The sequence below is a fragment of the Hypanus sabinus genome, chromosome 20 (genome assembly GCF_030144855.1).
Source record: "Hypanus sabinus isolate sHypSab1 chromosome 20, sHypSab1.hap1, whole genome shotgun sequence".
Taxonomy (NCBI): domain Eukaryota; kingdom Metazoa; phylum Chordata; class Chondrichthyes; order Myliobatiformes; family Dasyatidae; genus Hypanus; species Hypanus sabinus.
The window spans coordinates 62,803,246-62,830,284 of NC_082725.1; the positions used below are offsets into that span (position 1 = coordinate 62,803,246).

At 37.4% G+C, this 27,039-nt stretch overlaps 1 protein-coding gene across 5 annotated transcripts in view; it reads right to left on the reverse strand.

Annotated features, from left to right (window-relative positions):
- LOC132378588 (dnaJ homolog subfamily C member 13) overlaps window positions 1-27,039 on the reverse strand; it is a 190,033-nt gene that overhangs the window by 44,661 nt on the left and 118,333 nt on the right. For all 5 annotated transcript variants that reach the window (XM_059945636.1, XM_059945635.1, XM_059945634.1 and 2 more), the window contains 21 exons: window positions 26,851-27,010; window positions 24,616-24,678; window positions 24,358-24,459; window positions 24,171-24,275; window positions 23,174-23,376; window positions 20,232-20,316; window positions 19,932-20,086; window positions 19,778-19,823; window positions 18,149-18,303; window positions 16,103-16,304; window positions 14,848-14,963; window positions 11,001-11,079; window positions 9,897-10,032; window positions 7,921-8,102; window positions 7,562-7,636; window positions 7,365-7,484; window positions 6,992-7,171; window positions 6,671-6,838; window positions 2,819-2,932; window positions 1,675-1,791; window positions 263-440 (listed from right to left, as the gene is read on the reverse strand). In XM_059945636.1, coding sequence (XP_059801619.1) covers window positions 263-440; window positions 1,675-1,791; window positions 2,819-2,932; window positions 6,671-6,838; window positions 6,992-7,171; window positions 7,365-7,484; window positions 7,562-7,636; window positions 7,921-8,102; window positions 9,897-10,032; window positions 11,001-11,079; window positions 14,848-14,963; window positions 16,103-16,304; window positions 18,149-18,303; window positions 19,778-19,823; window positions 19,932-20,086; window positions 20,232-20,316; window positions 23,174-23,376; window positions 24,171-24,275; window positions 24,358-24,459; window positions 24,616-24,678; window positions 26,851-27,010 — 2,741 coding nt within the window. The remainder of the gene's footprint in view (window positions 1-262; window positions 441-1,674; window positions 1,792-2,818; window positions 2,933-6,670; window positions 6,839-6,991; window positions 7,172-7,364; window positions 7,485-7,561; window positions 7,637-7,920; window positions 8,103-9,896; window positions 10,033-11,000; window positions 11,080-14,847; window positions 14,964-16,102; window positions 16,305-18,148; window positions 18,304-19,777; window positions 19,824-19,931; window positions 20,087-20,231; window positions 20,317-23,173; window positions 23,377-24,170; window positions 24,276-24,357; window positions 24,460-24,615; window positions 24,679-26,850; window positions 27,011-27,039) is intronic.

The following is a 27,039-nucleotide window of genomic DNA, read 5'->3' on the forward strand; positions in this document are numbered from 1 at the left end:
AGGGCCTGTATCATGCTGTAGGTTTTCTATGTTTCAAAGTGAATTATCCTGCAAGAGTCATGCTGCTGCTCATTTATTCATCTATATACCAGTCCCACAAGAAATAGTCCATGTATTTTTCATGGTATGAGAGCCACGTTAGCCACAATACATAAATGTAAAAGGTAAATGGATCCTTGACTGGTTATCGTGCTCAAAAGAGAAGATTTGATCTTACTTTTATAATACAGCACTCCACATTAAAATCTCAAACTACACTAACCTGGATTGTTTTTGATGACATTACGCAGCGCTTCCAAAGCCATTTCAGCTCGCCTTAACCTTTCTTCATGTTGATCAGATTCCACTTTCCCAGTCTGTGTGATGGCCATCAGCGTGTGTAGATATTGTGCCTGTGAGCCTATATAATCAAGCAGGCTGGCTGCAAATGCCTTTGGAAACTGAACAAAAATATCAAGGCATAAGTTTTGATGAAAATTTGCTAGGTGCCTAATTCCATTTGAACAGCATAACCTGAAACAGTAAAATTACCAGTTTTATGAACCTATTAATTGAGGAATCTCCAATACTCAAGTTAAAATTTAAATATTCCAATTAAAGCAAAATTTGCTGTCCACCAGCCAACCCTTCAATTTAGCGCAGAACGACAGGGAAATGGGAGTCCAGAAAATTGAATATCAATCATATCATAATTGTCACAGCAAACTAAGAGCATAATACGTGTAGCCCTAAACACTAATCATGTTGCTTTGAGTTGAACTCCTTGACCAATGTTGGAACTATACTGATTGAGTATTTTCCATCACATCACTCAAGCCTTGTATAAAGTGGAATAATAAAGTTGTATAAACTTCAAGTTTGGAATTGTTCATGATGTAACTTATTTCCTGAGTTTTTGTCACTAACCCAGAACAAGTGGCCACATTTTGCCTATATGCTTCTTGTATCATAACTTCCTTTTCATCAGTCTGTACCTTGCTCTGCAGTTATGATATTCCGACAACGTGCTCAGAATCATTCTTTATCGCAAGATCTGTAAAGTTCAATATTTCTCTTTTGGCTCATTTCACTGATGAATTGGATTGCACAACAGACACTAATGAGCCTCATACCATTCTCCAAAAAAGCTCAGCATTGAGGATAGTCAAATGAGAATACCTTAATCAGGCATGGATATAATTGCTCAAAAGGTTAGAAGCTCACAGTAGAAACATGTCAAATACAAAAATTTAAAGAGAAAAAAAGGAGAAATGTTTTGCACAAACTAAGTGTCTAAATGACAATTTGTATTTCCAAGATTTTCCAAGGATGGCCACTGTTTAGTGCTGAGAAGTTGAGTTAAATAGCTTGTATCCCTAGTATATAATTCTGACCCAGTAACAATTGAATAAAAGAATTGTGCCACAAGATTGTGATTTCAGTAAATTCATTTGCAGACAGTGAAGGAACTTCCCACTGCTGTCAGTGATTAAGTGGTAGAGAAAGGATGTGGAGGAAGATGGCTGAAATTTTATACTAAAAACCACTGGGTTTTAGTTCAGGGTACAGAGGAAAATGCAAATACTTTACTTGTGTCAAACATTTTGGAATACAGTAAAAATAATTTTCACCCTCATTTTTCCATCAACCTGACCATTCATTCCTACTGACAAAACAATGATGCTGCAATCTTACCTCTAATGGGAATGTTGGCTGTTCATTGTAGACTCGGACAAAAATTTCACCGACAATGAGCTCCTTTGCATGCTCACTGAAAACAAACTCTGCACCATAACTTTTATCACAATCCCCCTTGAGAAATGATAGAGATTACTTTAAGTGTCAAACAATACATTGTTTAGTATTCTTAGTTATACAATTTACTGGTACTGGATAAATAATTCTTAGATTTATTAAAAATTGAGCCATCGGAAAAAAATGATGCTTAATAAATTACAAGTATCATATATGTCCAAATATGCCCGACATTAGGTAACAAAGGTAATCTTCCAGATTAAGTTGTATATTAACCTTAGACTATTTTAACTAAATAACAGCAGTGTACATCAGTAGAAGCTGACTTTGGTACATGGTGAAATAGTAGAAGCAATACAGCACTTTCACTAGCCCAGTACAAATTTAATTTGACCACAAAAGGAATTTAGACAGTTCTGAGTGAATTTCCTTTTATACATTATGGACCACCTTCAATTTTTAAACACTAGTACCCAAGTTACTTTTAAGGTAGTTACCAAACCTTCCTAAAGTCTTTTATGAATAAAACACTCATCCAATTTCCAATGCCAGCATGCCCAAGGCTATCTGCAGTCCTCACAGCAAATTTCATACGTTTGGGTATCTACACCATTCCAGGGTTGAACTTGTAATTATAACAGAGCTAAACTTCTGACTCCAGTATCTACACCAAGACTGTCTTCTTCCATCTCTAACCTGCTCCATCAATAGCTCTAATTAAAATTAACATCCAACCCATTACACTTTAGAATCAACACTTTTGTTATCATCCCAATCTTGTACACCTTGTGACCCTGCCTTAACACAACATCTCATTTACATGTTTATTTCTGCTGCAGTAGCACTCCAAATTAGAAATGTATCTCTCTCTACAGGACTTTTCTTACACATTCCAGATTTTAACTGTTCTACAATGAGACTCCAATGTCTAGAATTACCTCTCCAAATACCTTAATTTTCTTTTCAGTCCAGTTTTCAATCATACTGCAATACCTCCTAACAGTGCTTGGAGTAAAAGTGTTACCTGTAAACCATCTTGGCTTGCTTCATTATTGTAATGTCAGAAATTAAATGTATGTCTCACCCTTTTTATCATGCTCTCCTGCTGTGATTCAAGGAATTCCAGCAGTTCAGCTCTAGTGCCGTTGCTCCAGATCAAGTATGGCGTTTCAGTATTACTGTTGAGTATTTTGAGGATCTGTTTAAAACAAACATGTTCTTACATAGAATGTAAGTCTGATCAAATGGAGTTAAATGTAGTGCCTTTTCATTTATCCTGAATGGCTGACTTTTTATTTGGAAGTTGTGACCTTTGTTCTAGACATTACTGCCACATGGAACTTCTTCCCTCTATGAACCCAATCAAACCTTTAAAGAAATTTTTACATTTTAATAAATTCATTTGTTACTCTTTTCTGAACTTTAGAGTACAATCACAGCTTACTTAATTTTACTATATTGAACAATCTACCCACATGCCAGGAATCATTCTAACGGATATTCTAATCATTACTGACTGGATACAGCATTTGTTTAATTAATTAGTTTAATCATAGGTATCAAAACAATGATTATTCAATTAAATGAGAGTTATAACAAATACATATAGAGCTAAATGCTATGGGTAGCTATAGTGAATGTCTGACTTATGGAAAAATTAGCATGGAGAACTCTCAGAAATGGAACTCAGGTTCTGTCTGTATCTTGTTTGCTGACTCCGCAACATTTACTTTTGGCAATTCACGTACAAGGGTACTCCTCTCTCTGCAAACTCTCATTTAGAAAATTTACTCCATCGTTATATTCTCCTACCAAAAGTATTTTTTTTTTAATCCCCACATTACCTCACCCATGTCCTCACTCATTCACCTGGCTCTTGACATAATGCTGCACCACACTTCCAAGACACTGCTCAAGGCAACAGAGTTTAAGATGAACTACTCAAAATACAGTAGCAACAGTCCAGAACTGAGGCCACTGCAAATCTCAGTAGACAAGCTGATACATTATATCTGTTTTTGCACACACTTAGAAAGCCTAGCTCATACATTGTTAATTCATTCACCAAAACATAAGGGGAAAAGACTTCTGCATCGGCAACACCAAAGTCTCTAACTGACCTACCACCATTGTACCACACTACCCTCTACACTTTACATATCTCAGGATCCACCTTTTAGAAGACATCATTGAAACTCACCATCACATTTCAAATAAAATTGGAGAAGTATTTAGAGATCAAGACATTATATCTGGCACAGAGGTTATGATCTCTTGACGGTAGTGATCCCTGCCCTAATATATGCTTGCAAGTTGCACAATACATTTAAGTAGGTCAAGGCACTGGAAAAATACCAGTCTCCACAAAATGCTCCAAATTCATTGGAAGGAAAGTCAACCAACATCAGTGTCTTTTCCCAAACCAATATCCTCAGCAGTCCTGGTTATACTCACTTGGCTACAATGGATTGGTCACATTATTCACATGCCTGACATGACATTCCCAAAATAGAACTACTCCCAGTGCTACTGTTGGAGATGATTACCAGCAAACAGGAAAAATTTAAGAATGTGCTCTAAGTTTCCTTGTACTACTGTAACATCCTTCCTGATTTAGCATCAGAGCATGAATAAAACACTTTCAGCTGACCATCAAACCATCTCTTAATTAGACAAATTCTACACCAATTATACTTATTTTCCACCATGGTCCCATCATACTCATCCCAACCCCACCCCCACCCCCAGATTCTACTCCTCTCCACGCATGCAAAGTATATGCAGACAGCATTAAAGATGAAACCCTATCTTTACATGCTCTCCATGACACAAATGTACTCAAATGCTGATTTCCTCACAAATACCAAGGATGTGCAGGTTGATAAGTTGAATCATCAATGCAATTTGGTCCTATTGTATAGGTTGGTGGTAAAATCTAGAGCAGGGGTGACAAACTGATTTTAGGTCACGGGCCGGATTGGGCAAAATGCAGCTTCATGCGGGCTGGATCAGTCGGGCGCGTGCGAACGCAGCTTTCATTGCCTCCATTTTTTCAGCCTGTTCTCATGTGTCTCAGTCTCTGCTATAACTACTAAGTGTTTCACTTCACAAATTCCATTTCTATTGAAGAAGACTGCTGAGCAAGCATTATTTTTATGATTGGTATTAACTTACAATCATAGGCTTCATATCACCGGGCCATTAATAATTAAAATAATAGATCCATCTAAAATGATCTCGCGGGCCGGATATGGCCTGCGGGCCTTGAGTTTGACACCTATGATCTAGAGGAATCTTGTAGATTGTAAGTTTAATGTAAATGGGCAGTTGGTTATCAGCACAGACTGAGTGGGCCAAAGGGTCAATTTCCCTGTTGTATCTGACAACTTTAGTTTGGAAAAACTGGAGCACCCAAAACTATGCAAATCACAGATAAAACATGCAAACTTCATACAGAAAGAACTACAGATCAGGATTGAACTGGAATCTCTGAAGTTGACAGGCAGCAGCTCAACAAGTTGCACCATTGAACTGCCTGAGCACACTTAATCCTTAACATGAATTAACATTCATTATGGAATTAAGAATCAAGATCATGCATTAAGTGAATACAAGGATCGAGTATAATCAGAAGAGACCCCAGCTCTCAAATTAACTACTCTTATCCCTATCAAAGGCCAATTTCAGCGCATTCCCTGTTCCCAGGTCTGTCATTTTCCTTTGAAGATGATATTTACACTACATGCTCATCCTTATATTTAAATAATTATAACATTTTTCATAGACATAATAGACAATAGGTGCAGGAGTAGGCCATTCAGCCCTTTGAGCCAGCACCACCATTCACTGTGATCATGGCTGATCATCCACAATCAGTACCCTGTTCCTGCCTTCTCCCCATATCCCTTGACTCTGCTATCTATATCTAACTCTCTCTTGAAAGCATCCAGAGAATTGGCCTCCACTGCCTTCTGAGGCAGAGCATTCCATAGATCCACAACTCTCTGGGTGAAAAAGCTTTTCCTGAATTCAGTTTTAAATGGCCTACCCCTTATTCTTAAACTGTGACCTCTAATTCTGGTCTCCCCCAACATCGGGAACATATTTCCTGCCTCTAGCATGTCCAATCCCTTAATAATCTTATGTTTCAATCAGATCCTCTCATCCTTCTAAATTCCAGTGTATACAAGCCCAGTCGCTCAATCTTTCAACAAATGACAGCCCCGCCATCCCGGGAATAATATAAAAATTCAGGTTCATTTCTCCATTTCCCCACTTTGCCTCTTCTGAAAGAGGAGTATCCCAGAATGTTCAACACTGAATAGGGGTGTTGGTAGAGACAGACGTCACACATCTATAAATTCTAACCAGTGAAGTCCAATATCACAGAAATTCAAAAACACCAACACAATCATACTTTGGCTTCAAGGTTATTCTCAGATTTATCAGTAATATAGTAATATAATGGCACTCATTCCTTCATTTGAATTGGCTCTAAATTCCAAGCCAGCATTTTTAACTCTCTTAATATGCTCCATAAAACCTATTTCTAAACTATATTTGCCTTAATATCTCAAGTTGCAGACCATTTAGATTTTGTGAGGGGTTTTCTTAGATGTTCAAACAATGATTTTGAATAAAATTCTAACAAATGAGCAGCGTATGCCAAGATTCATTTTTAGCACCTTAAAAATAATCACCAGATTGCCAAGCAATCATTAGTTGGAAGAATACTTATGTGAAAATGTCTTACAGAATAATGTCTCTTCTGAGGGAGAGATTCAGAAAACTTTACAGTGTTAACTTTGCTCTGAAATGAGTCACTAACAAGCTGTTAACTAAGAAATCCATGGCATCAGTCGTGCAATTAAAGCGCATTTTTGACATGGATAACCAAAGGAATTTCATCCACTTAGAGTAATAAGTACAACATCACCTCAGTTGGACTATCCTTAGAAAGCCTTCTTGAGACATAAGGTGATAATAAAGCTGCCAAGCATTTTCTTATGGTGGGATTTTCAGGTGTTGCCTTTTCTCCTGGCAAATAACCACCTAACCGACTCAGAGCAGTTACACAGATCTTTGCCAGACTGTTAGAAACTTCCTGTTTAAGGAAAACAGAGCACAATTGATTTCACCACAGACTATATGCAGTATATTTCCTAAGGTAAAAGGCCATCTAATTATTGTTATATACAAAGGGCAATTCTCCAAAACCAAACTAAACTAGGTTTCATTTTGAAAATTGAAGTAATACCTGCTGATTAGTTTCTTCAGACTTCTGAATGCCACTTTCTTCCAGTGTGTAGTCATAGTTAAAAAGATAGACAAGAAGGTGCCAAAGAATACCAGCTTGAAATAAGTGTGACTGTAACCAGTAATCCACAGCAAAAGAACCAACACATTCAACTGCCAACATCGCTGTCCGTGGTAATTTCTATGAGTACATGGAAAACAAGTATAAAACTTAGAAGGATTATAGTACAAAAGAGATTTTACTCTCATAATACGCAATGCTGCACTTGAGAAATACCAAATAACAGAAAATTTAGATAAAGCAACACATTTAAACTCAAAAACCGCAATGACATATCAGATACTGCAATCAGAGGTGCTGTGTGAATACCTACTTTGCCATAATACAGCAATCTGCAAATGTCTCTAATGATTGTGGGCATTTCTGTGATCTTTTCTCTGCATTCTTCAAACTGAGCTGCGACACTGTAACATTGGCAGATATGGCCACAAACCTAAAACAAAGACGTTCCACATTATTTCACTACATTAGCTGGATATTTTAAACCCCATGAAAATTAATTTATGATACCTGCACAGCCATATCGTCCTTTTTGCTTGAATTTGTTAACACTCCCACACAACGTGCAAAGCCATTTTGTAGTACCTGAAAAATAGTTAGCCATTTAGAAAATTCATGAAAGAGTGTTGGAAGCTGTGAGAATAAAGCATGGATTCTAATTAGCACACTGAACTTAAAGCATTTATCTAGCCCCTGAAATACAGGCTGCAAAGACACCTGGGCAATGAATATGACTGTGTAAACAGGTTTAAATAGAGATAATTTACAAACTACATCTCCTCCTTTGACACTTCCAAAATTGTAACAGAATAGAATTTTTTAAAGCTATGCTTATGTTTAGTCTTTATACATTGTGGTGCACAAATTACCTCTATTCCATTTTCTCTGCGAAGCTCTTCAGCATTCAGTGCTGAGCAATTTACAGTATGGAAGGCCAATTCAGTGGAAGCCGGCAACAATGACACCTTGGAAAACAGCTGATCATCTGAAGTTTCCATCGTAATAGTTTTTATTAGCATCGGGTAGCCTGCATATTTATAGGGCTCAAGTTCTAAGGAAAATCAAGTGATAAGTAAATAAGACAATAAAGATTGCAAATAACTCAAAATTACTAATTGCATTTATAGTATAGAATGCTTTGACCAACAATCTAACCTCAGCAAACTATCTAACTTCAATGGGTTAACAAGAGTGACTGGATCTTATGAGAATGTTATGCTATCACTTCACTTGCCCCATCATTGAAATGTTCACACAACCAACGCACTCACTTTCAAGGTTCTTGATCTCCTGTTTATTTATATTTTCATTTGCAATGTTCTGTACTCTGGTTGAATGCCCTAGCAGGGCAGTCTTTCATTAATTCTGTTATAGTACTATTCTATAGATTTGTTGAGTATGCCACAAGATAATGAATCTTGGGGTTTAATATGGTGACATACATGTACTTTGATAATAAAATTTACTTTGAACTTTGAAAGCTAGGTTACAGTTCAGGCACTTCAGATATACTACCACATTACAAGCAAAATGGTAACTCTTCTTATCCTTGCCTACAATAAAATATTTTGTAATGTGTTCTGAGAAATGGCTGATGTTAACAGGTTCTAAAATGTTTATCTCCCAGAAATAAAATTCCAACAGAAGAAATATACAATTCATGAACTCCCAAGGCTTTTGAAAGATTGACTAGTCAAATACTGAGCTGTTCAATTGAATCAAAATTCAATTAACGATATGGGATCATATAGGGAGGAGACAGAGGGAGCGAACAGAGGAGGCATATTCTAGTTTATTGCTGATTTCTGAAATAGGTACTGTATAGGCAGGTCTAATATTTACTCTGCTCTGTGCTCATAAAAAGGTAGTAGCCAATAACCAACATGAATCACACAGATCCAGATGAAGTACTCCCACAAATACATAGCAATATCAAGGACTTACAATAGTAACTTCAAAAGAATAGCCAAGGTTTAGGAGCAACAGCAGTTAGACAGCTAGAGTGCGTAAGCTGTCTTCTGTCAGGATCCAAAGTCTTTGCTGTATACACTACAGTTATTCATTTGCAAGTGTCTTGCAGTAGACAGAACTTAAAGCCTGGGCTGCCAAATTACTGAGGCAACCAAAATGAACTGTTAAAATGACTAGCAGAAGATTGTTGCAAATTCTTCAGCCTTGTTTCTTCCTGTGGTGTTATGCTCTGTCCCTTTCTAATAGTGATTTTATTATTCATAGAAACTTATCACAGACATGACAGATTGCATAGCTTTCATTGGTTGATTTTGAGAAAGCTTGGCTCTGCTTATTATACTGTGTCTGCTAACAAGTTTACACATTGCCCTGCATCATAGCTTCACCAGAATGGTATATTTCAGATATATTTGTGAAATGTACTATTCCTACACGTTCTTCTCTAAGCTTGATCAGGTGAGATGGCTCTTTGTAAAGAATGCACAAATGTTCTGTATTTGACTTAGCCACCAAATGCTTATGAGTCATGTTCATTTCAGACTGGGTCACATTGTAATCCTTTAAACTCTATTAGAAATCTAGTCCTAGGGTGTGAAAGGATAAATTCTGTATCACAGTTCCTTTCTTCAGGATATTCGAAAACAATTTATTTCTCAGATTCTGAAGTATCCCCAGCTCCTTCAAGAGGCTGACTGTCCTGTTGCTGCCAATTGTTTCTCCATCCTTATTACTGCTTTTTATTAGTATTTCAATGTACTTCCAAATACAATGAGCACTCTTTTACATTTAAAAGGTATACCAACAAATAAAGATTCTAACAATTGGTACATTCGAAAAGTCAGTCAATGGTTCCAGTAGAAGATTATGACCTCACCCTTTTTGTATCTATTGAAGAGGATGCTTTGTGTTTTCAGAATAAGGATAATATTCTCAGGGTCAGGTCCATCCACCATTCTGGCTGATTTTGTGCACAAGTATTCATAAGCCTTGTTCACCTTTTCAAAGGTATCCTTGAAAAATTGTCAATACAGAAGACAGAATATTACAAGGTTGCCAATTATGAATATATCTAAATTGCACAGTAAGCAAATGTTCGGTTAAAATCTGAAGTTGCTGCAAAAACCACAAAACTCAGCAGGGCACATGGAGGGAATGAACAGGTGATATCTGGAGCAAAGACCCTTCTTCAGAATTAGAAAGAAAGGGGACAGAGCACAAGGTGGCAGATGGGGGAGAAAGGTAGGGAAGTATGGGTCTATGTGAGAAGCTGGGAGGCAAAAGGACAAAGGGCTGAAGGAAGAATCTAGGAATCTGATAGAACAGGATAGTAGAAAATGGAACAAAAGGAAGGTGGTATTGTACCAGAGAGAAGAGAAAGGTGTTGGAGATGGGTAGGTAATGAGGGTAGACAAGGGGAAAGAGATGTAAAGGTTCCAGAAGGATAAAGGAAAGCTTGGGGGAAAGAGGAGTGATTTCTGGAAGTCAGAGAAATCGATGTTGATATTCTAGGGTTGAAGACTGCCAAAATGGAACACGAGCTGCTGCACCTCCAGTCTACATCTGGCCTCAGTAGAGGAGGCTGGAGACAGACATGCCTGTACGGGAACAGGAAGTGGAATTAAAATAGCTAGCTACCATGAGATCCAATCTTTTTTGTGACATTGATGTCAGAAGTTGCAGAGAATGACATATTGGATGTGGCAGATGAGGACAAGGAAAGTCCTATTCCTATTACATTTGATGTGAAAGGTGGAGAATGGGGTGATGAAAGATGTAGGAAATAGACATGGGTGAGGGCTGCATTGATAGCAGTGAAATGAAAACTGTTTTTCAAAGAAAAAAAACAGCTTGGATGTCCTGAAATCGGTAATTGTTTTCAAAACCATACAAAAATACAAAGCTCAACAGATGCTATAAATGTTCATGTCATGCATAAAGGGACATATATATCTCACAACTGTTTGTGCACAGAACATACCCTGCCTTCAGGATTCTTGTCTGGGTGATACTTCTGGGCAAGGCGAAAGTAAGCTTTCCTTATCTTGCTTTCATCCTGCCTGTCAAGAAAATTCATGGCATATTAGATTACACATGGGTAAAATCTTTCAAAAAATGGAGAACCCTAATCGGTGTTGAAAAATTCTCCCTTGATTGCTCATTCCCTTCAGAATTAAAAGTCATTAAGTTCCGAAAATTCATATTACTGGTGTGCATGACAGTCCAGTGTCTGCATTTTGATTTTGTAGAACTTTGCTGAGCATTCTTCTCTATGGAGGATGATGAAAAGTGACCCTATAGGTGTGTACTTATTCTGAGGGAGGTCAACAGGAAAGACACATTTCAGAGCCAATATAGACTACAAATACAACAGAGAACTCGAGGAAAAATATTCAACTCAGACAGTGATTAGAATGTGGAGTTCTCATACTCTCAAGGTAAATTACAGAGGTGCATTTGAGGAAGAAACTGGGAACTCAATGGGGAAAAAGATAAAGAAATGCTGATAAAGAGCATTTCTTGAAATTCACTTGAAATACAAACGTATAACACTTGAATTAAAGTGTTCATGGAACACATTTTGGAAGCAAAGTAGCTCAATCTTTCAATTACACTGTCGGAGAGAATGCATAATGGAACTTTTAGAAGCTATATATACTGACAATGCACAAACCACTTGTCAAAGTAAAGCATCACACTTTTGAGACAAGGTAAAAGATGTGAAAACCTCAAGTAGTAAACAGTTTAACTTACAATATTTAAACATTACTACAAAAATTTTTAAAAAAACATAAGATTTTTACTAAAATCAAGGTTTAATTTGGTTCATCAACTTGCCATTTGCAATATGGCTCCCAAAGTTAGAATAAAGGAGAAATAGACAGAAGTACAAACAGTAACCAGACAATGTAAGATGAAATTGCAATTCTAGATTGCAAATCTAAGAATGACAAAAACATCAAAGTGCACTGAAATAGTTAACAACTGAATTATTGAAACAGTCATTTGGAGCTGCTAACTTGGTATTGACCACAAAACAAAGTTTGTATTATTTCCTGCAATATTACATTTTCCACAGAGTTACTGCTGATATTTATCATATAGAACATAGAAAAATAGAAAAACTACAGCACAATACAGGCCCTTCGGCCCACAAAGTTGTGATGAACATCTCTAACATTACCTAGCTCTTGGAACCTTTTGTAGGCTTTTCTTTTCTTCTTGACTAGATTTATTACAGCCTTTGTATACCATGATTCCTGTACCCTATGCAGAATGCCACACAAATATCCCCTGAACATTTGCCACATATCTTCCGTACTTTTCCCAGAGAACATCTGTTTCCAATTTAAGCTTCCAATTTCCTGCCTGATAACCTCATAATGCCCCTAACTCCAGGGGTCACCAACCTTTTCTGCACCGCAGACTGATTTAGTATTGACAATATTCTTGCAGACCAGCCGACGGGGGATGGGGGGGGTGTTAATCACAACTGGAATATAGGTGATAAGTCAACTATGAGTCACTTATAAGTGGTCAATACACTCAATTTCATTTCTAAAAGGGTTTATCTAACAAATTTAATATTAAACACACAGCACATATTTTCCTCGCATGAATATAATGATAAGTCAATTATAACTCACTTATAAGTCAATAGCATCATAACATTTTAAGTAATGTTTGGATATTAAACACACAGCGCATATTTTCCTCGTATGAACATTTAAAATCATTGCAACACACCAGTGAGAGGACAAGGTAAGGGCTGGAGGTCCCCATACCCGGGCTGCAGCAGTCACAGTCCGGAGAGAGTGACTGAGCGAGGAGTGTAACAGGGCACATGCTTGCCCTCCTTGTAGGTAGGGATGATCTATCAGCTGACAAAAGTTTGGCTTGAGGGATGACTTTCAGTAGATCGCAGCGAGGTAGCTGCTCTGCTACTTATGAACCCGAGCCCGAATTAGGTTGTCTGCGAATATTTTAAACACCAGGTTCCCCACGAACATTCAGTGTGCTAAACAGGTTGAGGCGGTGCCCATCTGTCCGCGCTCCAGGCCAGTAGCAACAGCACTTCTCGCCGGCCACTTAAGGCAACCGGTTACCTGAGGCCAACCAGTGATCCCTGGCGTGAGGGTATCACTGCGTTTAGCGACTGATGACCTCGCGTGGCTAATGGCTTTGTGTGCGTAATGACTTTGCAAGCGTTCAAGTTCAACAGTGGGTGTGACAGGGAATGTGGAAAGGCGCAGCTGACTCATATTGCTTCATATCGCCAAATCATATAGTTTCCTCGCACATGCTTTGCGGCCTGGTACCAGACCGCGGGTCGGTGGTTGGGGACCACTGTCTTACTCCAATTAAACACTTTTCTAACCTATCTGTTCCTATCTCTCTCCAATGCTATTGTAAAGGAAACAGAATTATGAACACCATCTCCAAAATGCTCTCCCACTAAGAGATCTGACACCTGACCAGGTTCATTTCCCAATACCAAATCAAGTACAGCCTCTCCTCTTGTAGACTTATCTACATATTGTGTCAAGAAACCTTCCTGACCACACCTAACAAACTCCATCCCATCGAAATCCTTTGGTCTAGGGCAGGGGTCAGCAACCTTTACCACTGAAAGAGCCATATGGACCCATTTCACACAGAAAAGAAAACACTGGGAGCCACAAAACCCGTTTGACATTTAAAATGAAATAACACTACATACAACGGGTTTTTCTTTTGCCTTTATGCTATGTATAAACAAACTATAATGTGTTGCATTTATGAAATTGATGAACTCCTGCAGAGAAAACGAAATTACATTTCTGCATGCAACAAAAACATTTTGAACTCCGAAAAAAAGACGTTGGGTTGAAGGTTACTCCATAGTTAGCCTACCTTGGATCGAAAAATTAAAAGAAATCGCGCACTGGCGGGTGTCAGGCATTGGCAGTGGTGACGTATATTAATAGCGATAAAAAACACGTTGTAGCGGTGTGCTACACGCAGCGCTAAAATAACGACACTGCAGTCAAAGATAACTTTATTCGAACTAAACAGCCTTGCTTTAAAGCCTCCCTCAACCCGCCCCCCCCCCCGTGGGCGCGGATGCTCCAAAAGACACGTACTCACAAATCCCCGTAGGCTATCTCCCTTAGCCGGAACGGTGGCCAATTTTTGAGCCAGTTCGGATATGCCAGGAAATGGGGTCGCCACAGCATTTTATTTAGATTGTACAAGATCACCATAATCTTCAAATTTCGACTTACATTTCAAAAACTAACAAACCACGGGGAGCCGCAGCACAGAGATGAAAGATCCGCATGTGGCCCCGGAGCCGCGGGTTGCTGACCCCTGCTCTAGGGAGATGTCAATCAATATTTGGGAAAGTAAAATCTCCCATCATGACAACTCTGTTATTATTACCTTTCCAGGATGTTTCCCTATCTGCTCCTCGACATCCCTGTTACATTTGGGCAGCCTATAAAAAATACCCAGTAAAGTTATTGACTCCTTTCTGTTCCTAACTTTCTACAGCTGTGACACTATCTCTGATCAACAGTGCCACGCCCCCACCTCTTTTGTCTCCCTCCCTTCCTTTCTGAAACATCTAAAACCCAGCACTTGAAGTAACCATTCCTTTCCCTGAGCTATCCAAGTCAAGGCCACTACATTATATCTCCAAGTATAAATACAGGATTGAAGCATCTCTGAAGCTTTGCTAATGAGACTGAAAATGGTTAAGATGAAATTTGCAAGATTTGACCATTACTTCAGCTAATTACATTAGAGCTATCTTTTCTGACCTAATAAAAATTCCATAAGCTACTCACATTCCTTGTCCCTTTGGAAGGTTCAAAACTTCATATGCTTCATCAATTGACATTGAAGGAGGCTTCTTCTCCACTTCCCTTTTCCAAGCATCTAGTGTGTCTTTAAGTAATTTTACCTAGATAATGTCAACAATTATCATTAGAATAAAATCTAGCTGCTCACCAAAGCAATGATAGTAATCTGCTTTTGCAGCGTTAAAAGTCATAAGTAAACAATTACTTTACATGTAGATGACTAAAAAGTAAACTTTGATTAAATCTGTAATAATCTAGATAATTAAATAGAACATCGGTTTTTAGGAAATGCAGTAAATTTTTCAGAAAATGGAGACAAGCTAAAATCTGAGGTCAAGAATATCCAAACCAGTCAACTTAACCAGTAGAGCTATGCCTAGGTTTTCCCCTTCTGCTTTAGTAAAATTTCCATAAAGTAAACATTAAACCTTGGTACAAGGGTTGGTTACAGCTGACCAGTGTACCAAGTCTCACACCTCAGTGCTCAGAAGCTGCACCACTTGCAGGAATATAAAATAATATAAAACATACAGAAATCACCATTCTGAAGGGTAGTGTACCGGTATATTCAAGTCCAAATAAACATTGTATTCTAATTGACTTTGTTAAAAGGAGCCACTGAACTGATAAATTATTACTAAACAAAATTAGGTTGATCATTTAAGATAGTAGGTTGCAGAGAGCATCTTAAAGGATGCAAGATATACCAATATGAGAATTGAGGGAATTCCTGATTTTAGGAGATTAGTAGGTGAAGTTATGGCCTCTATTTGTGAAGCAAAGAATGATCAAGGTGCCAAATTGGAGTCAGCCGAAAAACTGAGGATGAGAGTTATCAAGATGAGAATTTGTAAACTCCTCCTTCTGCATTAAACTATTATTGCTTACTAATCATTAAGATTTACGTGCTGCTGGATTTCAGAATTCTAACTGGACTATAGTTTCCTATTCACTTTATTTTATTACCTTCAAACTTACTGCAACTGCTCCAGATTCTGGAACAATTCAGAAAATCATCACTAAGCTTTTACTATCTCTGCAACACACCCTTAAATCCAAGGTTGTAAGCCATTGGATCCAGGATATCTATCCAATCTTCCTTTTCCCTCATTACCTTCTTACTTACTGTCAGATCCTTAGATCCACTCTGCCCCATTTATTTGAGTACCTTTGTTAGGGAAAATGATTCAAAATAAAGTTGTCATTATAATATTAGAACAGAATTCAGAAAAAAACTTACAGGATCTTTAATAGGCCAGTTTGGAAAACGCACTGTGTCACAGAGATGTTTAAGATAGTAGATGTTACAAAAAAGCTCATTTTCCAGTTGAGGATAGCTAATTGCAGGGATAGGGCAGTATTGATACAAGGCTCTTGTGTTGCTCTGCAGGCGAGGAGTAAAATCTGCTAAATGAGCAGCAATCTTCTCAATTGTTAATCGCCTATTTTAAGAAAAGACAACTGACTGGTTAGATATTTTTTCCAGTAACCATCATAAAAATAGAGAAAACAGTGCATGTTCATATTTGGTAATTTAACATTAATTTTTTTTGGTATCCACATGTAGGAATACAGATTGACGAAGATATGTGGAGAGAATACAACTGTTAAAACAGAAGTAACAAGCTTCAATCTAAAGCCACTATCCTACATACAGTAAACACAGATATGGATGCCTTGATGTCATTCCATCATATTTTGCAAAGCTTAAATAGTATTGTCATTTGGCAACAGAGACACTCAAACAACTATCCTGGAAAATTACCTTGAAATGTGTTCCCACCACTTAGTTTCCACAACTTTGCTTAAAAAAGTTAGAAACTAGAAAGAGTTCAGTCATTCTGAATTCAATAGTGGGTAGATTGTTGGGAGATATTTCATGAGACAGCATAAAAATCAGTATTTATAGTACAGGTTAATTGGAAGACCATGAGCAGGGATTTGTTATGGGCAAGTCATACTTGACTACTAATTTTTTTTCAAGCAGTACCAAAGAACTTTTCAAATTTTTTTAAAAAACATAACTAAATTTCAGTAAGGTTGATTAAGGAAGTAGTGAGTAGTCCTGATGTGAAAATTGGTTCATGTCAGAAAGACTAATGGTCAGATGGAAATTTTAGCGACAACAAATCAGGCAGCTAAATTCTGACAGTATCAGTCCCCTCACTGTTTGTAGCACACAAATGATTTTGACTCCAGGGTCACAAATAGGCAATTTGTTAATAAGATCAATAGTAAGGAGAAAAATTCTTTTAGAGGAAGACAGATAAAAAGAGCAGTTAAGTTAGCTTCAGTGATAGAAAAATTCATGGAATTAATTGATCACTATAAACATTTGCTCAGACTGGAACAACAGATCAGTCATCTTGGGCTTGTTAAGGGATAGTTGCACAACACCAATTTTTTAAAATGAGGAAGTGGCAAGATCGATGAGAAGAGCACATTTGATTCTGTTTAGATGTATTTTTAGCAAGGATTTGTCAAGGTCATAGGCTAGTCGAAATATTAAAAGCTGATGGCATTTAGGGTAAACATATGACTGCTTAGGTGGGTCAAAAGTGGCAGATAGAATTCAATAGAGGAGCGCAAGGGAATGGGAACAAGGAAACATGATAAACTGTGGGATAAAGTGATAGACAGATCTCACATGTATGTTCACAGATCTGAAGGTGGCAGGGCAGTTTGAAGAGACTTTAGATGGGAAACAGAATGCTTGCCTTTATTACACATAGCAAATACAATACAAGGGAGGTCATGCAAGAACCATAGAAAGGATACTATGCATAGCTCAGGTTTCCAAAATAGCTTAAGAGGATGTAGATGACTTGAGATATTAGGCTGGAGAAGTACAGTTACAAAGGGGAGGGCCCTTGCTGAGGAAGCTCTTTAGATCAAACAAGAATTAGGCTTAATTGAATAGATATAACTGTGCTAGCCTAGAATCATAAATATAGTTATTCATGTACAGGGAGTATTTGGTCCATTATGTCAGGAGAGTCTTAATTACTTTAGGTTAAACCCACTTTAGTTTTTGATCCATTGTATTACAGGGTTACAGCTTTCAGTATTCATGCAGATACATTTATTATGCAGTCAGAGTCTCCTGCTTTGTCATTTTCAGGGAACAAATTCCAGACCTTCTACTCATTTTAACAAAGTGGAATAACTTTCTCAACTCTTCTCCAAACTTACCATGCAAATCAGTGTGTCCTATTCATCTCAAATTATAGAATAAATTAAAACATTAGACTGACTGACAACTGGCACATTGAAGTTACATCTGTACCTCATTTCATTGCTCCAAATTGCTTCTGGAGTATCAAATTCACCCAGAAAAATCTCTGAAAATTTTTCTGGCTCATAGTTTTCCAAATAACAGACCATTGCTTCAGGAAGAATGTGTCCCAAAACACTTCGTTGTACTAAATCTTGACCTTTTGCCTGCAGAAATTACAAATAAAAAGTTGTAATGTTGCATTGGTTTTTTCTGCTATTACTCTTATATTCCAGTGATTAAAATCTGGTTCATACTTTGAATTTTCAATGTGACATGGCAAATCTATCCACTTCTTTAAAAAAATTTTTAAAACATTACCTTTTTCAATCCCGCAAGACATTCAACCAATAAAAGAAATGCAACAGCTCAAAATTTCTGACTGCACTGATGAAACACATAATTGGCTTGGGCCATTTCAAAGACTTAGTTCAGCACCAGACTGAAAACTGATGAAGCTACAGCCCAGCCACCTGGTATAATATTTGTACCAATGCTTTAATTTTTAGTAAGTGGCATCATTTATAGCAAATTTACAAAATAAATTAGAGAATAGTTCTATGAGAGGGCATTAAATTTAACACCTCAAGTGAATTTTAAATTCCCTGAGGCTGGGCAAATCAAGTTCCTTTCACTGCAAGGGATTTTGTTTGTCCATGATATCAGCAAAACAGCTTAAAAGGAGGAATTTCAATTTGCCAATACTTCACTGCATTATTCATTTGTTCAGAAAGTTATAGTCTCAAAAAAGGATAAATTTGTAGAGTGTATAGAAAAATGTGATTATAACATTAGCAGAATCCAATATCAAGATCAAGTGTGGAACACTAAAAGCAATTAATTTCATTGCTTTAATGATGGATGGATGCAATTTTCAATGTTTGTAAGATCATTCTCCGACACAAAAAGTGTACAGAAATCTAGATAATCTACGATTTATGTACTGTACTTCTATGTGACAACAGCCAGACGACCACTGAAGGGGGGGAAAAAAAGTGTTCATTCAAAAAAATTATTCATTAAACCACATTCTGAAAACATGGCAGGGCTGCAAAACAGATGCAGGAGGGAACATCAAGGGTTTTAATCAGCAAATTACATGGAATTCAACCAGAGTACAGAGACAGATTTGATCCCTAACCTGTGGAACTGCAGCAGGTCTTTAAATGATAAAACCCTGATTTAATGCATGCTTATATTACTGGTACTGCATTAATCTTCAAATGTTAATTACATATGATATTTAATACTTAACAGATTGCATAGATTTTGCTCAGGAGATACATTATAATTTAATTAGTTTTACTTTGCCTTACTGTTGAACTTGGAGCAGAAGAAATGTAATTGGCATGCTGTTGGTCAATACTAGTATTGGTAAGATTGAAATTGTAGTGGTACACGGTAAAGGGGTATACTGAGACAAAGGCAAGAAAATGATGGAAGTACAGCAACCAAAGTAACTTCCTTCATAAAAATTACTGATATCTTGAAAAGAAAGCAAGGGCGTATTATCAAATTCTAGTCAGTGAACGGAAGTGAAGAGTGTTTAAAACAAAAAACAAACATTATTTGTCAAAAAAATTATTCTGGTTAATTAGAACTTCAAATTTTAAGTCAGCTTGCATTTGGATTGATACCAACCTCTTCTGACCTGAATGCCTGCTTCAAGTGAGTATACTTCAAAAACCTAGAGGAAATGAATGTACAGAATTTTTAAGAATATGCACATTGTGACTGAAACCCAAGAATGAGCTATCTTCCTCCATCCTACGCAAAAGAATTTTTATGCTATTACCTTGCAATAGGAAGTACATTGGAACCCGTGTACATCATTATAAAGAAAAACACACCAGTGAGGTAGAGGCGAGGTAACTGTGGGTTGTCCTGCATCACATAGTGCAACAAGATGGCAACCTTCTCAACCAGAATGGGGTCAAAAGTCACCAAAAGCTAAAAAGAAAATAAGGGTACAATGGGTACACAACATTGCCAAACTGTACAAAATTTAAACATTAAACTTAGCGTTACTCATTTCATCAGATCAACTATGCAAGACAAAATTTCAAGTGATGGATTTAAATAAATTACACTGTACCTGAACAATGTGAGAAAGGCATGTATTGTCTGTTAGCAATCGCTTGATTTTTGGTAGGGGTCTTATAATTGCATTATCTTGATCCCTAAAATGTAAAAATAAACTTTAGTAACAACCCCGATCAAAAGCACTGGCAAACTTCTGTGGTGGAAAGTGTGTTAACTGCCTGATATGGGAATGCCAATCTCTGAGTGGAAAATCCTACAAAAGGTAATGGATTCTGCCTAGTATGTCACAGGTAAAACCCTCCCAACCATTGAGCATATTTTCATGAAATGTGCCATGAAAAAAGAGCATAAATCAAAGACCCTCACCACCTAGGCCATGCTCTGTTCTCGTTGTTGTCATCAGCCAAGACATACAAGAGCCTTAGGACTCGCACCACCAAGTTCAAGAACAGTTACTACCCCTCAACCATCATGCTCTTGAACAAAAGGGGATAACTATACTCATTAATGAACTCTTTATCTTGTTATATCTGCACAGTTCCTGATTTTTAGTTTACAGCCGTTTACATTTACTATTCTATAGATTTGCTAATTATGCCCGCAGAAAAAAGAATCTCAGGGTTGCATGTGGTGACATATATGTACTCTGATAATAAATTTTACTTTAAACCTTGTACTTTGAACTATTTATGTAGGACATGTACTGTTCCTACAGCTGTTACCTTAAAACATGAACTTCACAAACATTTACAGATACTAAGTGTCTTGATGGTTCCCAAGTTTCATCACTTTTGACCACAAAATAGTAAGCCAGCAAACCATTTAATACAGTGCTTTGTAAAAGTATTCAGTCCCAACATCTGTTCACATAATTGAGTATTACACTAATGATTAATTTAACTGAGAATTTTTATTTGTGAATCATAAGCTTCTTTTTTTCCCCCACAATAGAGCCCAAAATACAGAGAAAATTGTAAAGCATGAAAAACGAAAAATTCAAAAACTGAAATGTCAGCACTTCAAAAGCATTCATCCCCCTTTGCTCAGTACTTAGTTGAACCACCTCATGCAGCTATTACAGTCAGTAGTTTTTTTTTTGGATGTTTCTATTAGCTTTGCACAAGGTAATGAAGCAAGATATGCCCATTCCTCCTTGCAAAATTGCTCAAGCCGTGCCAGATTAGTTGGGGAATGGTGGAGGGCAATGATGAGGTCTTGCCAGAGATATATGATCAGGTTAAAGTCCCAGCTACTCAAGGACATAAATTTTCTTCATTTGAAGCCACTCCGTGATTACTCTAGCAGTGTGCTTCAAGTCATTGTTCTGCTGAAAGACAAACTTCTGCCCCACTTTAAGCTTTCTAACAAGGCTAGCAATTTTTATCCAGGATCTTTCCATATTTAGCAGCATTCACCTTCCCATCAATCCTGACCAGCTTTACAGCTGCTGCTGTTGAAAAGCATTCCCAGAGAATGACGCTACCTCCACCATTCTTAACAGTAGGGATGGTGTTACCTGGCTGATGTTCAGTATTAAAGTTCCACCTTAGTCTCATCTGACCACAATAACTTCTTCCAGATCTTTACAGAATCTAAGGGATTCTTTGCAAAGTCTTTATGGGCAAGGATATGTTTTTAAAGCCAGGAATTCTTCCTTGCCACTCTTCCATAAATACCCTTTTTGGGCCTTAGAGATTGTGGAGCCATGAACTTCTCCAGTTTCAACCACTGTTGAACATCATAAACATTCAACTCACAGAAACTCCGTTGATACCCCTGCCCCCTCCCCTTACACCCATCCCTATCTATTATTTTAGTCTGGTTCTCTTTCTCTCTCTTTTCCCCCCTCACTATAATCTCCCCCCAACCCTACCTTCCTATCTCTTTTATTTCCCATAATTCTCCACCTTCCCCCTAGCCCATTTCCCTCCAGCCTATCACTTCCCAGCTCTCTACTTTATCCCTCCCCCCGACTTCTTATCCCCCCTCGACCATCCCATGTTACTTCACTCCTGATGAAGGGTTTCGGCCCGAAACATCGTCACTACCTCCTCCCATAGATGCTGTCTGGCCTGCTGAGTTTTGCCAGCATTTTGTGTTTTTATTTATTTCCAGCATCTGCAGATTCACTCGTGTTGCCCCTAAATATGGTGGGTGGGGTGTGAGTGTGAGAGAGAGAGAGGGAGAGGGGGAGAGAGAGAGATGGAGGGGGAGGAGAGAGAGAGAGAGGGAGAGGGAAAGAGAGAAAGAGAGAGAAAGATTTTTGGGGTTAATGTTCCTGTTCCATTTAGTGTGGGGGAGGATTGGATACTGTTCATATTTGTATGGGGGGGGGGTTGATGTTTCTCTTTGAATGACTTTCATGTTCTTTGTTTCATGGCTCTCTGGAGAAATACAAATTTCAGAGTTGTACTTATGCTTTGATAATAAATGGACATCTGAACCTTTGACCTTCCAGCACACTCAAAGACAGAGAATTCCAGTGATTCAGTGCCCTAAAGAAATTTCTATGCACCCCAGTTTTAAATGACCAGCTTTTATGTCCCTTCTTCACAACATGCGCAAGTGAAAACATAATTGTCTACCCAGTTAAGCCTCTTTAGGATCTTATGTTTGAATAAGATCACCCCTTGTAAGCTAAGGAATACAGACCCAAACTTTCTAAACCAAGAATTAGTCTAGTGAACATCCTTGAGCTGCCTCTGCTACCACATCTTTGTTTTAGGTAAGGTGACCAATATTCCAGTTAGCCTCACCCAACACCATGTAGGATAGTAACTAAAGCTCCTTACTTTAAAACTTCAAATCTTTTGATATAAATGCTAAAACTCAGTTTGCCTTCTTAACTGCACTGGACCTGCCTATTTTGAGATTCAAGCACTAAAACATAGGTCATCATAAAACCACCTGATGCATTTATGGTCACTTAAGTTATCTTGATAATGATTCACATTAGAATAGAAATTTAAATGGCAAAAGTAACAACCGTGATACCTGCTGGGGAAATAGTCGCACATGGTAATGAGCATGTTCAAAATAAGTGTAGCAAGATCAGTTTCATTCAGCACAGATTGCCCATTAGCTAAGAGACACCACTTCAGCTGTGGAATGTTCTGCAATGCCCGCCAACCATCCATTCCTTGTGCCCAGCAACGAGTCTTTGGTGACAGTGCACCATTTTTCCAAAACTCTTTCATCTAGAGTAAAAATGATAGTTAATTACTGACAGCACACAAAATAAAAAATGGAAAAGACAAATTTTCAATAAACTGAACACAGCTACACAAGGACAGCATCGCTTGGTAGTCACTAATACAAAGGTGGATTCAAATGGTGAATTTCTTATGTTAGCACAGCATTTGATATTGGCCATTTGGATCATCATACTACCTTGGACTCAACCAGATTAATAATCAGACAGATGGTTAATTAAACATCAAGTCACATTATATTAGCTGTTTTAGAACATTAGATTTGAAGATGTTATTTATATTGGATAACTTCCTTTTTATAAACAAGAGATTCTGCAGATGCTGTAAACCTTGAGCAACACACACACAATGCTGGAGAAACTCAGAATGTCGGGCAGTATCTATGAAGGGGAACAGTCGACGTTTCAGACTGAGGCCAGTCATCAGGGTCCCTTTGTTGCTTTTAGAGAACCCAGGCAGGTTTCTCAGCAGGATCAAGTTTACTATAGCTAATGAGCCCATTTACAACAGATGAGGTTAAGTGGAAGCTGACTTGTTCTCCCATCAAACAACAGTTCAACAAGTAGTTTAATATTTAGTTTGGGCTTTCTTGCTTCAGAATTCCCAAGAAGTGAAAATAGATTCAGAAAAACCATCCTTAATACCTTGAAATTTTGCACTATTGCACTTTGATGAAGACTCTTCCATAAGCTGTGACACAAGTTGCTCTTGGTTTAGAGAATTGCTGTTGTAAAGTTTCTTCAGGGCATAACAACAAATTTCATTCCAATAAAACATACCTCTTCAAAACTGTAAGGACCAAGTCTCTCCTTGTCTGCATTGCCAAAGTACCATTCTTTTTCACTATCTCTCTTCATGTCTGGTGCTGCTTCAATAACATTGCTCTGAAATGAAACATGGCCACCATGATTTCTCAAATATCAATCCACACTTAATGTGAACTGCAGGAGAAGTATTTATACTCACCTGCAATGGAACAGTAGCTCTGCTTGTATGGAGATGAGCCAGAGTAAGCAACTCCACAAGGATTCTCACTCCAGTAGAATCCATGATATCCTTAACATTTTTCTGTAACAAATGGCAGTTCCTGGCATTCACTTTAATGATTGAAGCATTTATTCAGTCACAATATTTCATATTAATTGTATTTCAAAAGGTATTGACAATAATCATATACTGCTTTTCAATTAATCAAATAACAGTTTGTAAATTTGGACTGCTCACCTTGTTAAGAATTAGTTTGTTTAGAAAAAGAATTAATCTGTCTCTTTCCAGTTTGTCTGTACACTGCAAAAACAAGATTAATGTCAGCTGTGACACACTTAATTTTTCATCTGCATGAAATCCAAACTGAATTACTAGCCTTTATTAGTTATTTCAAATATAGCATTGGCTATAGCTCAAAATGTTCTCTTCTATTAAAATTACATATTTTGTACATGATTGTGAAGATGAAAGTCAACACCGACAATGTGACAGGTAGCATTCTCACCTCAAGAGTCAAAACTTCATTTCTTGAGAAAATCTCAGTTCCAGGCTAACACTGTAATGTTCAAAGTTACTGTCTTTCAAATGAGTACCTGAATTTGCAACTTATTTGCCTTCTTGCATGAACTTAAAAGATCCCAGAGCAAGAGCAGAGTCATCTCTTGGAGTCCTGACCAATATGTCTCAAATGATGTTACAAAGACTGTCTAGTCATTATCACATGGTACTATATGTAGATAAATAACTGCTGCATACATTGTCTATGTATCAAATCCTGCGTATTATGCCACAAATTGTACATGTTGACAAGTTAATTCAATTAAGATTTTTTAAAGCAAATTTTAAAAAAAATAAATTCATCAGATTGACATCTTACATTGTGATTACAGATTCCATTACTGTCAATTATTAATTTAAGATCACCAACAAAAGACAGTAGTCGTTCACAAATGATAAATGACAAGTAGCGATTCAGTGGCAAAATCTTGCCATTTCTTGACTTCTATCCAATTAATTCCTGATCAGAAAAAATTGCGAATAACTAAATAAGTTTATGATATAGCCCTTTGTGGATTTCCACAAATGTTAAGTAATTTTGCATCAGAAGTACTTATGGTAAATCAATAGTCAACTCTAACATCCAAATTACCTTTAGTTACTTCGCAAATGTAAAGATTATCCATGGTCTCAAATGGTGCATCTAATGGATGAGAAAGGGCCTCCCTTCTATTTATGTCCAATTTTACAAATGAGGTTTAAAAGGTTGCTATAAAATAAAACCCATGAGATTTTTTTCCTGCTCACTTACTCTGCCTTTGCACAGACCTGATCAATGTCTCCAAGGCAGAAGAGGAAAAGACAGAAAAACAAATTGCTCAGTTGCTCGCCTTCAAGACATGCACAACAAAGCTTTATAATGTATTTGAAACTGTTTTGGAACATGTTCAGATACTTACATCTATTGAATGAGACCTTGATAATTGACTGCAGAATCTACACTGCTGAATATCTATAATCAATACTTAAATGGAAGGTTAAGCTTCAGTAATACAATGCCACTAGCCAAAGGTGGAATTTACAAGAAATGCCACATCTAGCCATTAGGCAACAGCCACGTCTATAGATGCCAGATTCTCTGAAACACCGTCAAATGACAAATAGCATTCACAAGCCTCATGGAGAAGCAAAGATTCTGCTTGGTCAGTTTACCAGTGAAGTTACTGTTTGAACCTTCTGTAGGATCAAACTTAGATTAAATAAAGTGCCCAGATGAGGAATGCTTTCAAATCACTTCAATTATTTGGAATTTCTCTAATGTGCCACATGATACCTTAACACAAGGGTAAAAGTTGCAGGTTGAATTGATCATTATTATTTGAATGATTAAGCATTCCTTCATAAAAAAGGGACAATTACTAGATTTCACTTCTAAATATCATTTATAGGTTGCCTTTCCCGCCACCCCCACTAACAGAAAATAATGAACATCCTGCTCAAAAGAATCTAATGAAAATCCTAACAGGCACATCAATTAAACAAAAAAGTTCCATTCCCATTGTTCCAAGCTATTGACCAAATGTATCAATGGTTTGACAGACAGTTTAGAATTCAAAGTCTAGGTACAAACCAGAGCACTTGGTACAATGATACAGATTACTGGAACCTCAACCAATTGCAATCAAATCAGAGAACTTAAGTGCACAAGCTTCACAGCTTGCTACAATAATGCAAAACTGTAGTAGACTTAAGTTCTATTTGAAAGTTTTCAAAACACTAAAAATGTGTCCAATTTCATCTTCAGCAGCGCTGTTTTAGAGGAAACATGAAGAGCAATTGCAAGGCTATATTGAATGGGTTTATTTGTAGTGCAATGAAAAAGAATTTGCCCATTTGGAAAACCACATCCAATGTGCAGCTTCTCTAAAGATGTGCTAAGCTATGAAGAAGGTTCAAAAGAGTTGTTGTGCTCACCCTGTCCAGCATTCCAACAATGTACTTAGTATCACTGAATGGTCCTATCTCCTCATAGCATTTGCCGTAAACAATGGTCAAAGCTTGTAAACATAAACACTTCATATTCACTTTAGGGGTAAGCAAGAAGCGATGATACAACTCATTGAAAAATTCATACCTGCAATAAATGCACATGTTGAAAAAAGA